The sequence below is a fragment of the Neolamprologus multifasciatus genome, chromosome 8, assembly GCF_963576455.1.
Source record: "Neolamprologus multifasciatus chromosome 8, fNeoMul1.2, whole genome shotgun sequence".
Classification (NCBI taxonomy): domain Eukaryota; kingdom Metazoa; phylum Chordata; class Actinopteri; order Cichliformes; family Cichlidae; genus Neolamprologus; species Neolamprologus multifasciatus.
The window spans coordinates 16,054,140-16,069,071 of record NC_140446.1 but is presented as its reverse complement, the minus strand read 5'-3'; the positions used below and the strand labels follow the sequence as shown (position 1 = coordinate 16,069,071).

Genomic DNA, 14,932 nt, shown 5'->3' with positions numbered 1-14,932 from the left:
TAAACTACACTGGTTTAATGTTACATAGAGGCAATGTTGCAGGGTAATTGATTCATAAGAGAATACTTCATTTCCTCTTAATTTGATACAATAGAGGAGAAAACAAGTTAATGTTAATTTTATACTAGCCAAAATCCAAAGTACAGCTTTCAATACTTTTTCAAGCTCTTCATTCTGTTTTTAGTGGTGACTCAAAAAAAACTGAGCTGCAGATCTGCACTTCTACAACTACTATTACTGATTCACATTTCAAAGTAATCATATGTAACTCGTACTCAATCTCGGTGCAGCGTTTCAATTGGCCCACTATCTGAAAGAAGCTGCTTCAGCTTCCTTTCCTTTTAGCCAGATTGCTTCTGATTGGCTACCCCAGGCAAACAAGTTTAAGCCGCAGGTGGGCGGGGCTTCTGTTCTACCAGCCAGAGCTTTGCGCTTGAGATGTTCATACTATGCATATGTCCCCTCTCTCTCTATCCTCATAATGAGCACTGAGCTTCTGGCTCACTTGCATATATGCCGACTCATTAATCAAAATAACATTTTTATTGCTAAAATATAATTAATGTCGTTAGTCATCAATTTTCAGATTTACTGTTTTACCAATAAAAAGGAAGAAGAAGAAAATAGTAAAGCATGTCATGTTAACTGCAATCCTTGTATAATTCCTGACTTAAATTTGGGTTAAAAAACGTGAATTCAGTCATTTGTTTTATTCACAGATTTTTGTGTTGTTAAGCACAGTATAACAACAACGAAGAGGAAAAAAAACGGTAACGTCCCCTTTAAAAAATATTATTTTGGGGGTGTAAAACAGTGGCACTTTTTCAATGTAAGTGAAGACCACTATCAATTTAAGGAAGCATAATTTTTAGGTTATACAGGCATATTTTTATAAATGGCAATTCCTTTCGCATTTTCATAACAATTTAAACAGAGTTTTACTGCTGTCTCGTAAACAAAATCCTTCTGGAGTTTTATAGTAGGACCCATAAATTAAACAGGTTAGTATTCCAGCCCAGCATAGCTGCATGAATGAGTATGTACAGTATTTGATATCATCTGAAAGATGAACTCTTAAAATCCATAACACCTTCAACATCTCATCTATTTTGAGAAGGGGACTCTTATCTCACCAAGACACTATTTTTGAGTTGACTGCTGCAGCCAAAAAGAAAAAGGGTCCTTACCTATAATGAACGAGTATTTTTTAGCTTTTTTATTTTTATTTTTTTTTTAACCAACACGCATCAGGAACAAGGTCACATTCTGTTCTCAAGGCTCATTGACCAACAGAGAACTCGGAAACATAATCCTACACAAGCAAAGTAGTTAGAACCTGAGACCACACAGCTACTGACAGATTAGGACGACCAGGGGTGATCTTAAATCTCCATCATCCTGCTATAAATGTACGGAGGATTGTCCGGAAGAATTTCTACAGGCGGAGAACTTGATAAACTTAAGATACATATTTCAGCCCTATGCACATCCTTTAGTCTCAATCTTAAAATGTTCAACTCTCTTTGAATACAAAAAATATATAAATGTATTCCTTTTATAGTCTAAATTCTTAAGCAATGTTTGGAAATCATTCACTGAATTGTTCTCATTGCATTACGAAAAAGACAAAATAACAGGATGTCAATTGAAACTAAAAAGGTTCTCTTTCTTTCAAGTCCAGACCGAACCCCCTCACACTTGCCCTTTGCCCCTAAGCTCACTTGTGACGTACGAAGAAGGCAAAATGGACAGAGCGTCTTGGAGAAGGGTGCTGATGACAGGAAGACGAATGAATGCAAAAAGATCCTGAGAAATGCCCAAGTAAGAAACAAGATCCTTTTTTGATAAATATAGAATGAGGTCTGACAACGGAGATATGGTTTAACACAGCTTCTGTCCTGAAACACAGGGTACATGTTACTGTTATTAAAAATGATTTAATGGTTACCACATTTAGAACACAATACCCCTGCTACAGAAACTGCAAACCACCACAGCTTCCTTCTGTGAGGAGCACTGAAATAAACCAGGAATGAGCTGCTAAACTTCCCTTTGATGAAATGTAAAGCATTTTTTTAACCACTCAGTAATATGTCTTTGTGTGTCTGGGTGGCTGTGTCTGCTCTCAGAGGAACTTAACACTGCCTCCCTGTGGGGAACAGCTGATATGTCCAGACAAATGAGGAAAATGAGTGATAGCAGCAATTTGTGCACCAGAACATGACACCGCATTATTTTTGAAAGCAAAAGTGGGAAAATTGGGCCACTATACTACTATCAAGTTACTTTCCCAATATAAATAAAAAATATTACCATGAAATTATAAACTAACGCAGAACTATAAGCTACAGTTATACAACTACTGCATGAATTTGTTTTAAGAAGCTAGGCAATATTTTTTTTACTATTTCTTAAAGTTATCACCAATTCTTTGGTTGGGCATAATGTTTTCAGCACAGTTGAACAAACAAATTCATACTAACCTGTCAGAATATTGAAAGTCAAGCGATTCGAGAAAAGCCTAGACTCCTAAAGCTCCCCTGGGATCTTTTCAGGCCTTAAAAAAAGAATCCAACAAGTGGCAGGAGACTTTCACAGGTCCTTTTAAAGCAGATTGGGTGAATAGGATAAAGATGAAGATTAAGAATCAATGTAGAATGCAATGTCTAAGCAGAGGATTTTGACCTAGGAGAGTGACGTTTGAAGCCTTTTGATTTTTGTCTAAAGGTACATTCTATTCTTGTCTGATGGGAGAGGATTCGAACAGAGATGGAATAACTAGCTTTTTTCTTCTTTTTCTCTCTCTGGATTTCTGTCTATCACAGCTTATATAAATGTAAAAAATGGATAGATACATTTTTGTAATCTAACTTAATATTTCTGCATTGTGACTACATGTATAAGCAAGCTAAATTTAACACTTTTAAGACTAATTCAAACTGGGTTAAGATTTGCAAGTAAATTTCTTGATAGAAGCTTGAATTCACTGCTCCCTCAGTGAGAGAAGGCATCTCGTCCTGAGGTAGCAAACCAGCACCAAAGCACAAGGTTATCATTTTTTTTCCCGGTAATCACAGATCTTTACCTCGAGTCGAACTTTTTTATCCACAGAACATTTTCCCATATTTGTTTTGCCACATCCAAGTGGTCTTTTGCTGCAGGTGTTTTATTATTTCGGATCAGGATTACACGCTGATATCTGCCTCGTATCATTTTTACATGATGCCTTCTCCCAGAGAGATAATTGCTGATTTTGTAGACATAAAACAAATCTTTTTAGTCATATTTTTAGGTTCTATAATTTTGTAGTGAAGCACTTTGTGATGTTTATTTTAAAAAGGTATCATACAAATACAATTTTACTTTTGTCACATGGGTGTTTTAAACATTTCTGCAGTATCTTCTAGCTTTACACACCTCTGTCATGATTAGTTGTAAGCTCATGTAAAAACATTTGTGATACAGACAAACAACCTCTCATGCAATACTAGAAGACCACGAGACTTTGTACACCTTTATTTACATAAAGAGTGACCTTTATGACCCACGCCTCTAACCTCATCTCCTTAATAGTTTTTGGAGAAGTAAATAGCACTGTGAGTGATTATTGAGCATATTCAGTAAAGATAAAGGCAGACAACTGTGGAGCCTTATTAGTTTGGTGAGACTGTGTTTATCTTTAATTCTATGAGGGATTAATGCAGAAATCCTGGAAACTCACAGTTTTCTTGTACATAATGTACAATGTTTAATGCTCATTGTTTAATTGTTTAATTACTTTATCAGTAATGACAAAAAATGGGACAAAAAAGGTGTCTGATCTTCAATAATTTTCAGTGAATAATACAGTTTTTGTCCATTTCTGCCCTCACTTCAGACGACAAAGGCGCTACCAAGATTTTCAAAAAGAAACTAGAGTTTAGCCTGTTAATGTTAAAACACCTGCAGCTTTTGTAAAATTATCACAGGATTTTAAAAAAGAGCTCTCTACTATTCAGACCGAGATACTCTAAGATAATCCCGTACTACGACCACTGAGTGAATATCAGTTTAAAGCCTGGTAATTTCATGTAGTCCACTTGGCTTCTCTTTTATTTTTCAGAGGCCAGATATCCCTAAGAAACAAAATCACACATCAAGCACTAGAAAACTGTGCAGTAAAACAGTTTTCTGAGGTGTTAAGAGCGGTGTGGGTTTTCCATCCAGATGGCAGATTAGTGGCCAGACTTTTTCATGACCAGAAAAAACAAAAAACAAAAACAGGAATAGTGGTGTATGTTTTTTTTAACTAAAGCACTTCAAGAAATTGATTTTATTAAATATTACTTTCCAACACAAGAGAAAATGGCATTGATTAACAGAGATGATATACTTTCCCCCCTTTTTTCTAGGTTTTTTTTTTTTTTTTTTAGCTCTAGGAAATGTTACAATTAAAGTGAATAATGCAATATCGCACTCATATTGACAGTAGTTGATCTCAGAATGGCAACATAAGAGGTTACACAGTAACACAGCATCTGACAAAGAGACACTGACGTGTAATTTAATCTGCATTTAGCTTATTTTGTCTTATTTGTGTTTTTTTCTTTAACAGTATTTCTATTTTCTGTGGTAAAATTATGCTGACCGTCTGCTGCTGAGTTCATCAAAGCAAAACAAATTGTGTTAACTTTAAGCTAGGTAGTGCAGATTAGCTAGTACTTACCCCAAAAAGTTGATTCTGTTCATCTGGACGTGTTTTCAGTGGGAGAAACGTTTCGTCACTCATCCATGTGACTTCTTCAGCTGACTGCAGGTTTCCCTAATCTTATAAACAGTACCTTTGCACAATAACTGAAACCAGCCCACTAGCCAGTACTTACCTCGCTCACCTGATTGATTACTTAATAGAAAAAGCTGTGAGTAACTTCTTTACAACAGTTAACAGTTATTTACACATTAAAATTATTTACAGTTAAAACCAAGTTGGGGGGAAAAGCGACACAAACCCTCTAAATTAACTAAATTGGAAGTATTTGTAAGGATGGACGAGATGACCGTCACAGAGTAGAGCATGCGCACAACAGTGATACGTTAACAGTAATCCACATACAGATTACATTTGGTCTGGGAGCTCTTTGATTTAGCAAAGAAATGATTAAGGAGGGTTTACTGCTTCACTATGTTTACTTATGTTTAAAAATGCTGAAATTTCTACACTAAAATATGTTCCCATGTATCTTTGTCAACTATAACTCCAGGAAACAAGAACTGCTATCCTCGTTCATAATACAATTACAGTCACTCACAACAGTACAATCGCAGACACAGATGGATGTTTTGTAATGTCAATACTTATTCCCCCCTGACAATAGTGAATTTCACATAAATTCTTCTCTATACTTAATAACCTACCTGGCTCAGAACACATAATAGGAGGTGACTTCAATGCTGTGCTCATAAATACGGACATTAAGATTATAAGCAAAACTCTAAACATAAGTAATAATAAGAGACTGTACCTGGCAAATGTACAACATAAGAAAAAAAAGTATTGTACAGTTGATAAAAATAGCCTAACCAGATTCAAAGAAATGTGCAACTGAGTAGGTTGATTTTTTTAAAAATGTACCAAAAGTGCTGCATACTTATGCTTTAAAAACTACCACAGATTATTTACAGAAAATGAAAAAAGTGTACCAATAACAGCAGGGATTTAAACAATTTATTGTGGAGAAGTGAAGGTTAAAGTCTAAAGTGTAACAGCTGCTGGGAGGAAGGACCTGCGATAACACTCCTTTGTGCACCTAGGACGCAACAGTCTGTCATTAAATGAGCTCTGCAGTTCTGCAACAGCTTCATGCATTTGGTGGGAGACATTGTCCAAAAACTGTGTTATTTTTGTCAGAGTTCTTCTGTTTCCTACCACCTGCACTGGGTCGAGGGGGCAACCTAAAACCGAGCTGTTCTTCCTGACGACCAGACACTTCTAAACTGCTGTAGATAAGCTGCTGTTCAAACAGACAACTTGGAAATCAAGCTAATAAATGTGTTGGAAAAGAGTGGGTAGGATACACACCTTTGGCAGGTTTTCGTTATAAACCACGCTTAGTAAATTAATACAGATTAAACATTCATTAACCAATGGCCACCTGATAAATACGCTCTCTTTAGGGTCTGGGGGATATTTTGTGTTGTTTGGCGATGCTATGTTCTGGAGAGCTCTCTCCGATCAGGTCAGGGATGGATATATATATATATATATATATATATATATATATATATATATATATATATATATATATATATATACTATACTATACTATACTATACTATATACCGGTAGTCATTTTCTTCCTTTTCTTATGTGCATTTATATTTGCTATAATTGTATCACTGTAAGTGTGTGGATATAATTCTTGCTGCTGTTGTCACCTATTTTATCTTTCACCCGATCCATGAGGGATTTGGTTAGAAACACTTCCCATGTGGAGGTTCCTTGCACATTATGCGCACTCCACTCGCTCCTATATCCCCCGTGTTTCGATTATTGTATCGTCTGTGTTTGTAAGTTGACCATGTCCTGGATCTGTCTCCAAGTTGCTGTCTTGTTTTGTTCGTAAATAAAATATTTAAAAAAAAAAGATATATTCCCCTGGTGTAGATGAAGTATAATAAAGACTTAAAGAATCAACCTTTGGAACAGGTAAATGGAAAAAATTTTAAAGTCTAACAAATATTTTCATATCCATTAACATAAACATTGTTTATCTGGTCTTTAGTATCTCATGTCCTTTACCCTATTACCTTGTGCCCTCTCTTATTGCCAGTTTGATAGCTATAGCTGGTAATATTTAAATACTTTCACCCTCTGCGGCCTTTACTCTTTAACAACACTTCACATATCCGTTTCAAATTAAAAGCCCTCTAGAATTTCAGTGCACAGAAACCTCTTTTTGGAAAAGACTTTTATTGTGAAACATTTACAGGAACATGTTTAAAAAAACAAAACTTGCAACTTTTCTGTGATGAAATGCATTGTCTAAGAGAATCTCCGGGTACAAGTATCTCCCTCTGCCAACCAGTTAGCCCATTACACCAGAGAATAAATAGAATATGACCAGAAAGAAATGAGACTGACAAATGAGTTTATAATCTGTTCATTCTTAATAAAAGGAAAATTCTAATAAGATTTGTTTATACATGCATTTATCATGTTTGAAATTAAAAGTCACCTCCCAATTCATTTAGAGCCTTTAAAATAACTGCCCAAGCAACTAAGAGTACTATTGTATACTGAAGCAGATACGGAAAAACGACTGAGAGACAGTACAGCTCAGATTCTCGCTTTATTGGTCAACTTGATGAAAGACTACAAAACGAATTCACAAAAAATCTTTCAAGTAATCAAATCTGTACAAACCTAAACTGGACTGTTTTTTTATTTGTTTGTCGTTGTTTTTTTGTGTGGTTTTTTTTTTTTTTTTTTTTTTTAAACAGCTCTGGCTCATATGAATCTGACGAGTCATATGCACGTGTGTGGGCATGTGTGCAAATGTGCGCTCGCTCTGATAAGGTGACAAACTCCTCCCTGTTCAAGCATATTGTGATCATACTCCAACAGGCAAGACACAGCATGCACACACACGCACACACCTGTGTTTTCGATTTTACAGTACAGAGGACAGGGGAAAAAATAATATACATTTAAAAAAAAAAAAAAATCCCCCTTCCACAAGTATGTACGTACACACCATCTGCTAATAAGAGCTTGCTGCCAAATTCATTACATCAGCAATCTCCCACCTTCTCCCAAACCCTGTCATTTCAGTCAAGTTACTGTACAGACAATGTGGTTTCAGCCTTTCAGTGGGAAGAGTGGTCAGAGAAAGGGGGGGAGGGGGAGCAGGGATTATAAATCTCTAATATTCTCACACAGAATATACACGTGCACACATGATTTTAATGCTCACCTGCAGACGTTTGTAAGCCTGCACACGCGCACACTCACTCAGACCATCTGTAACATTAAACGTTTTAAGAAGTACAGATAAAAAAGGAAATAAAAGCCCTGGGTATAGGTTTGATTTCTGGCTGTTTGGTGAAAGAAAGGAGAAGAAGAGGTAGAGAGGGCAGGACAAGGGTCAAGGGCAAACTACTGGTGTCATTTCTTAGCTTTCCTAGGTGGAGTGACTGGGCGGCCGGAGCCCATGCCCCCGCCCCCACCATAGAACAGCTTCTTATCTGCAGGTTTGAGAATCTGCACAAGGAAAATAAAGAAGAAGAAAAAAACCATGAGTGAAAAATCACAATCTTTAAGATTAGCAAGTTCAATCAGTGATCAGTTTCTAGTTTACCTGGAATGAACACATGAGGGTCTCATCTACACTCATCATAGCGCCGGCATTGTCGAACTCCCCGCAGTAGTTTGGGGCGGAGAACAGAGTCACAAGCTGCCTCTTTGCAAAGAATTCATATCCGTCCTCAACCACCTGAAAAACAAACAGGTTAGCAAGCTCTCACACAGCAGAACAATAGACTCTGCTACAGATGATAACACATGACATTATAAATGCCCCGTTACTAGCACAGCTTGACAAATAAGAAAATTACGCTAACACATCTAACTGCTGAACACAAACTGTAGCTTGAGCTCTGATCAAAACTAAGCGATAACTGCAGCCATGTAAGGCCAGCATCAGTACTGATGGAAACTACTCTAAATATCAACACATTAAAGACATTTGAAGACTAAAATCAAAATTTAGCTGCTGAAGCTGGCCTGAAAACCAATTGTGCTTAAATGGTTAAAAGGTTTTTAGCTGCTGTGTCACTGCCACTATCTAAACACTTCCCCCTGCAGCACTTCCACATGACATTTCTTAAAATACACAACAGCATCTGTAAAATTATTGTTTGATAAATGTTGCAGCCTTCCTGTAGCTTCAAGGAAGAGCCGCTTCAATGCTAATAGCTCCTTTACCCACATGACACACACGCCACGTGCACCTCGCCAGATCAAAACAATACCTGGTACACTGCTGCAACTTCTAATAAAGACCAGACAACCCTCCAGCATCTTTAAAGGCAACCAAGGGTGAAAAAAAAAAATCCCCAATCAACTCCAAGCAGTTAAACACTTAACTATGAGGCTCAACCAAATCCTGTTAGTTATCAAACCCTTTCACTTGTGTTACTCATTTTTACTACCATGAAACTGAACCATTCAATTACATTTTTTGGTACTGACCTGATGGGCTCGACAAATGAGGTCCATGTCATGTTTGTGGAGGAACTTTGTCACCACATCTGCACCAAAAGTGAAAGAGACACCGCGGTCGTTCTCACCCCAGCCCAGCACATCTTTATCGGGGTCTGCCCACAGCAGGTCGCACAGTAGGCCCTGGTCAGGAACATCAGTGGGACGCATGACCCTTCTCACCTGCTCCATGGACTGGAGGTCTGGAGACAGGCCTGGAAAATATAAATCTCCAAGAATTAAACTTAAGTAGTGGAAAAAAAATAAATAAATTCAGCATCTGATTTTAGAATTTGTTTTTGTAAAAAATGTTTGCATCCTGAAAAGATTCAAAGAGCAACCATAAAAAGAAAATGAATGTCACATGCTGCAAAAACCCTGTGATATTCGATGTTGGCGATGTTTAAAGGTAAACTTAGTGCTCAACTTTTAAATCAGAAGGTACAGAAAACAGAGGCCGGTCATCCAATGTTAACTTCACCCATATCCCAGCTAACAAGATAGCGCCATCATGCAAGTAGATGGATTGCTTCCTTTTAACAAAAGCCCATCACTGGAATTACAACCCAAAGCCACGAAATTGCATGGTAGTTTTGCTCACACCGACTCTTTCAATGCTCAAACACCACCTGAAACATCCCCACAAGATAAAGAACTTGGGTTTCTGAAGAATTTTTTTTTTAAATGAGTACTTTCTATTGAATAATGTAGGATGTTTTTAATGAATGTAACCGTGGATATCTGACAGAGTGCCAACAGGACATGACTGCCTCTGCTGCAATAATTAGCCTAATTTCTCTTGTGAATAGAGCACAGCTGGCACATCAGTGTCTCCCTACAGGCCCTTTAATACAGAAAGCAGCATACGCTCTGAAAGCCATTCTTTTCTACAGCTTTTGCGGTGGAAAAAATTGTTTGCTGCTGTGTCGACTAAGACTAAGATTGGGGAGAGCTTGCATGTGCCACGATGAAACGTACAGAAATGCAGAATGACAGGGAGCGGGGAAATGCAGACCCTATGAAGACCTTGAGTGGCCACAATAGATTACGCAGTACAAGCAGACTGCAGCGGTTTTTCGCTGGCTGCTCAACTTGGGTGTTAGCGCAGCACACAGCGCTTCCTTACCACTGACTTTGAGGACCTGTTGACAGGTCCTGACAGATTAAGAATTATTTAATGTCTTTGGTCAAGATGTCTGGATGTTTAAGAAAATAAACTGCAGTAATAACTAAGAACTGTATCATATCATGATAATCATCCATAAGAAAATGTTTCATAAAGTTTTAAGAAAATGTCCAGTGTCAGAATGTGTTTATTTTTATTTTTTTTACATTTTGAACATAAATATGACAGCAAAAAAGATTACAAAGAAGTGCTTGAATTAATCAATAACATTTGGTAAATGATTAAATAAAAAAAAAAACATCTACCACAGAGAGTGGTAGAAATAAAGTTTTAAAAGACACTGCACACCATCCCAAGATGTACAACGTTTTTATCCAAAAGCTCTTTGGGAATCATCTTTTTGGTGCAAAAATACTTTGATTAATCCCTTGAGTTAGGTTCTTTTTTTTAATGCTTGAATGATAAATAGGTTTGTTAAATAAACAATAGTGTTAATAAATAATAATAATTCTGATATTGATCAGGTACAATGACTGGACTGAAAATGAGTGAAGAAGCAAGTGTACAAAGAAAGACTTTGAAAGCCTGGAGAACTGTTTCTGTTACTGTTACTTTATAAAGCACAGGACATCCTGGGTCCTTTAATGCAAAATATAAAGAAATGAAGGGTGGCTCAAGATCTTTGCACAGTACACGCTTATTACAAAAGGGATTGATGTATTAAATGACAGTCTGTTAAAGCTGTACCCGTTTTTAGCTATATCTGTGTCTACTGATCCAGGAGAAGGAATTACAAACAGTCACCCAACCGATCGCAGCAGATGCCCAACCCTCCCTGAGCCTGGTTCTGCTGGAGGTTTCTTCTTGTTAAAAAGGAGTTTTTCCATCCCACTGTCGCCAAAGTGCTTGCTCATAGGGGGTCATATGATTGTTGGGTTTTTCTCTGTGTCTATTATTGTACGATCTACTGTGCAATATAAAGCACCTTGAGGCGACTGTTGTTGTGATTTGGTGCTATATAAATAAAATTGAATTGAATTAGTCTAACAAATTAAGATCCCGCAGTACTGCTAGACCATGACCATTATGTTGACAGATACAACAGAGTGGAGTCTAGTCTTTGTGTGTTCACTCTGGATAGAAACCAAATTAACTGTTTGAAGAGGATACCTCCATGGCAACAGAAGATCTTCTCATCAACAATGGCTGCTACAGGCAAACAGTTGAAGCAGTCAGTGAAGGTCTTCCACAGTTTTATGTTGTATCGCCTTTTACCTGTGGGAGGAAATTACAATTACTCGGTCACAATCTCATCATAAGAGCTATAAAATCAGCAGCGCCACTTGTTTCAAGCTGAAAACACATTTTACATAAGCTGAGCTCTAAATAGAACAAAAAGCATGTGACTGAATCCCTGTTCCTACTGCCCGATCATGCTCCTTAGCCTGAAGCCCGGAGTACTGCGTGTTGCCCATGTTTCACCATCAATTTTAAAGGAACTCACAAGGGAATAGATATCTTGTGTACATTGTGAATCTAAAAATATTTAATTAGTTAATAATCTACAGATAGATTTCAAAGTGTCAGGCAAATTTTCTTAATCGCAATTAAAAAAAAATAATCATAAAAAGAAACTGTAACCACCACACCTGTTGCAAGTGCTGATAAACATTACTTGACTAATTACTTGGCGTTTCTTTTGTTTTTTCCTCCTTATGTGTAAATCTGCCATGTACAGTCTCTTACTTCTTGTTTTTAATGTGTAAATCTGCACTTTGCTGCTGAAACACTTTCCTATTTTTCATTTCTATTCTATTTAGCTTTTGATGTATTAAGATATAGACACATATACGTCCATTTCTCTCACCCTACATCTATTTATCTATATTTTATATATTTCTGTATATGATAAGTTTGATGTTGTGTACACGCGTTTCCTCTTTTTACAGTTTCGGTATCAACAAACAAAAAAGAAAAACCAAGGTGTCCTCTTGACCACACCGAGGTCTGCTGTGTTTTGGCCTACACTTTTCTATTCAACTGGTAACCACAGAGAGCTGTCGCACAACTTTCCAAATTACTGTCTGTATCTGTGTGCACGTATCATGACTTACACTCGTCGTAGAAGCCGTATATTCTGTTAATAGAGGCGCACTCATGGTTTCCTCTCAGCAGAAAGAAGTTTTCTGGGTATTTGATCTTGTAAGCCAGCAACAGACAGATGGTCTCCAGGGACTGCTTGCCTCTGTCTACGTAGTCCCCCAGGAACAGGTAGTTGCTCTCTGGTGGAAAGCCTCCATATTCAAACAGCCTGAGCAGATCATAGTACTGCCCGTGAACATCACCTAGAGAAACAAGCAGTGTTAGAGTGAAAACAGCAATGTTGTTCAAAGGTGTGATTATCGTGCTCAGTATATGTGCACAACAAAGGCTGAGGGAGTTGGATGGAGGTACAACATGACTAGAGACCTTAAAGATTAGCACTTTATACCATGACTGACAAAGTGTTATTTTAAATAAACACTCATTACAGAGTTAGCTTATGTGTGTGTTTTGTTATGAGGTTGCATTTAGTACGAGGATGCTTATGATTTCTACTGAAGTACAGTCTGTTCCAGTTCCTGAAACCTGTTCCTTAAACTAACATTCAACGCAGTCAACATTAAGGTACGGCAGGAAAACTCCAGGGAAACTTGAAGTACAAAACAGAATAGAACCAGCAAGTCAGTACCACTTTATCCCGTGAGTTGTTTATGTGGCAAGATTACAGCCATGAAGAATTAAACACTTTTTTTTTAAGAGCCAGTCTGTTTTTAATTAACTATAATAACTTAGCATTTGGTCATGTGAATACTAGAGCATAGTGTGCACATAATCTGACTCATAATGGTCCAGCACTCTAAGCTTCAACAGCTTGCTATGTTGTTTGACCACCCTCGAGAATTCCCTCGACTCCAAAGAACGCCACTTAAGCCTCACCACAAATCTTGAGGGGTGCCTCAAGTTCAAGCAGGATTGGCTGGCTGAGGAAGATCTCCCGGGATTTGAGGCAAAGACCACGGATTTCATTCTCTGTCAGCTGAACATTTTTGCCAGGTCTGGAGCCTTTCACTGTAAGGGGAAAAAATGAGTCAGAAAACAACAGCAGATTCTTACATGGTTTTTAATAAGAAAGGGGTAAATTATTACAAGTGGCTATTGGGTGATTATTCTCATTTCTCTCTGCATAAATGCAGCTTAAAGTATAATTTGTAGGGCATACTGCCATGGACAGTTGGCTCATTTCATTTTGTGCACACTGTAGCAGTGAATCTGCTATGTTCTTGATTAGAAGCAACGTAATTAGAAAAAGATCTCAAAATAAAGGAGAACAAATCTGTGGATTACACATTTTACAGTGGTAATCAGAGCACTCGTTTATAATCATAATCTGCAAATGTCACACACTTTTTCGTGAATAATCTTGTATGGCTCCAAATACAGCCAAACCAAACATAAAGACAAAGACATTTTCAGAGGCATCCAGAGGTCGACCTATATATAGTGAACAGTGATAGTTAACAAATCAAGACTCAGTAGCACCCTGGATGATTTTACTGGTGTTATGGAGCATTTGCTCTCTGTCCTACAAAACAATAAAAATAAAAATGTGATTACAAGTAACAAAATAAAATGACCTCACCCTGCTAGCATACAGGAGTGACCTTTTAAATTTAACCGTATAACCACTTCAGTGTGTACCCAAACGATGTCTGGACAAGTATAAAATGATGCATATTTCTGCATTATAGTATGTTTCAACGCAGGTTTAACGAGACCAACTCTCACAATACAAGTGGTGCGAATATATAACTGTGTTCAAAAATATATATTCAACCCGTCTCTCTTTTGTATTCAATTTCCGGAGACAACATTCAAACAAATTAAATTTATTGAGCATTTAAGTGCTATGCTTCCTTTGCAAGAAGCGCCGGATGAACTGAACTTGTTTTTACGGCGTTGGCGGCTACCGTTCCCTAGCCGCAGTTGGCTAAAATGGCTACCTCTTTGAATAAATATCGAGCGAAATACTTGGTCTTACCTTCGAGGAGACGCTGTATAATGGAGTCGATGTTCAACTTGTCGGCTTCTGCCATGTTCTGCCCCTGTTCCGGCCGACTTCTAATAACGTCTACGAATTCAAGAGGTACTGGGTATTAACTGGTTGCCGAATTATAGTTACCTGAACTAGTTTAGTGTTAATCGGCTATCGTTAGCCCGCTAGCTAGCTAACCTTGGGGAAGAATCGGCTACCTCAAAATTTGAGGCGAGATTTTGAAATGTTAAAGATGTGATGGCTGTCATGTACTTCGGAAATCACATTAATCGACTAATTCCATTTAGGCATCCGAATTTCGTTTAGTCTATTCGTATTTTCTCGACTACGTTATTGTTCGGCAGCTACTAGCGCCATGCCATCGACAAAAAAAGCTGCTGGACGAGCGTTAGCTCAAAGCGGCGTTGAACGGAAGTGGGCTGACCGCTGTCGTGCCCCCATTGGTTAGCTTTAAAAATAGGCGGCGTTTGTG

The 14,932-nt window shown here is 37.7% G+C and overlaps 1 protein-coding gene across 1 annotated transcript; it reads right to left on the bottom strand.

Annotated features, from left to right (window-relative positions):
* Nucleotides 1–7,315: 7,315 nt before the first annotated feature.
* On the bottom strand, nucleotides 7,316–14,868 carry ppp1cab (protein phosphatase 1, catalytic subunit, alpha isozyme b). Its single transcript, XM_085170028.1, has 7 exons — nucleotides 14,446–14,868; nucleotides 13,344–13,475; nucleotides 12,479–12,709; nucleotides 11,535–11,639; nucleotides 9,230–9,453; nucleotides 8,337–8,471; nucleotides 7,316–8,239 (listed from the first exon to the last, which is right to left on the bottom strand). Exons 1-7 carry the CDS (start codon nucleotides 14,498–14,500, stop codon nucleotides 8,144–8,146), a joined length of 978 nt encoding a protein of 325 aa, XP_085026154.1. The 5' UTR covers nucleotides 14,501–14,868; the 3' UTR covers nucleotides 7,316–8,143.
* Between the last annotated feature and the right edge of the window lie 64 nt (nucleotides 14,869–14,932).

What these genes read in the sequence shown, in the direction of transcription:
- ppp1cab (XM_085170028.1), bottom strand. Translation starts at nt 14,500, where the DNA reads ATGGCAGAAGCCGACAAGTTGAACATCGACTCCATTATACAGCGTCTC. An exon ending in TATACAGCGTCTCCTCGAAG is followed by an intron (nt 13,476 to 14,445) that starts GTAAGACCAAGT and finishes TTCCCCTTACAG; the next exon opens with TGAAAGGCTCCAGACCTGGC. An exon ending in CCCTCATGTGTTCATTCCAG is followed by an intron (nt 8,240 to 8,336) that starts GTAAACTAGAAA and finishes TTCCTTGTGCAG; the next exon opens with ATTCTCAAACCTGCAGATAA.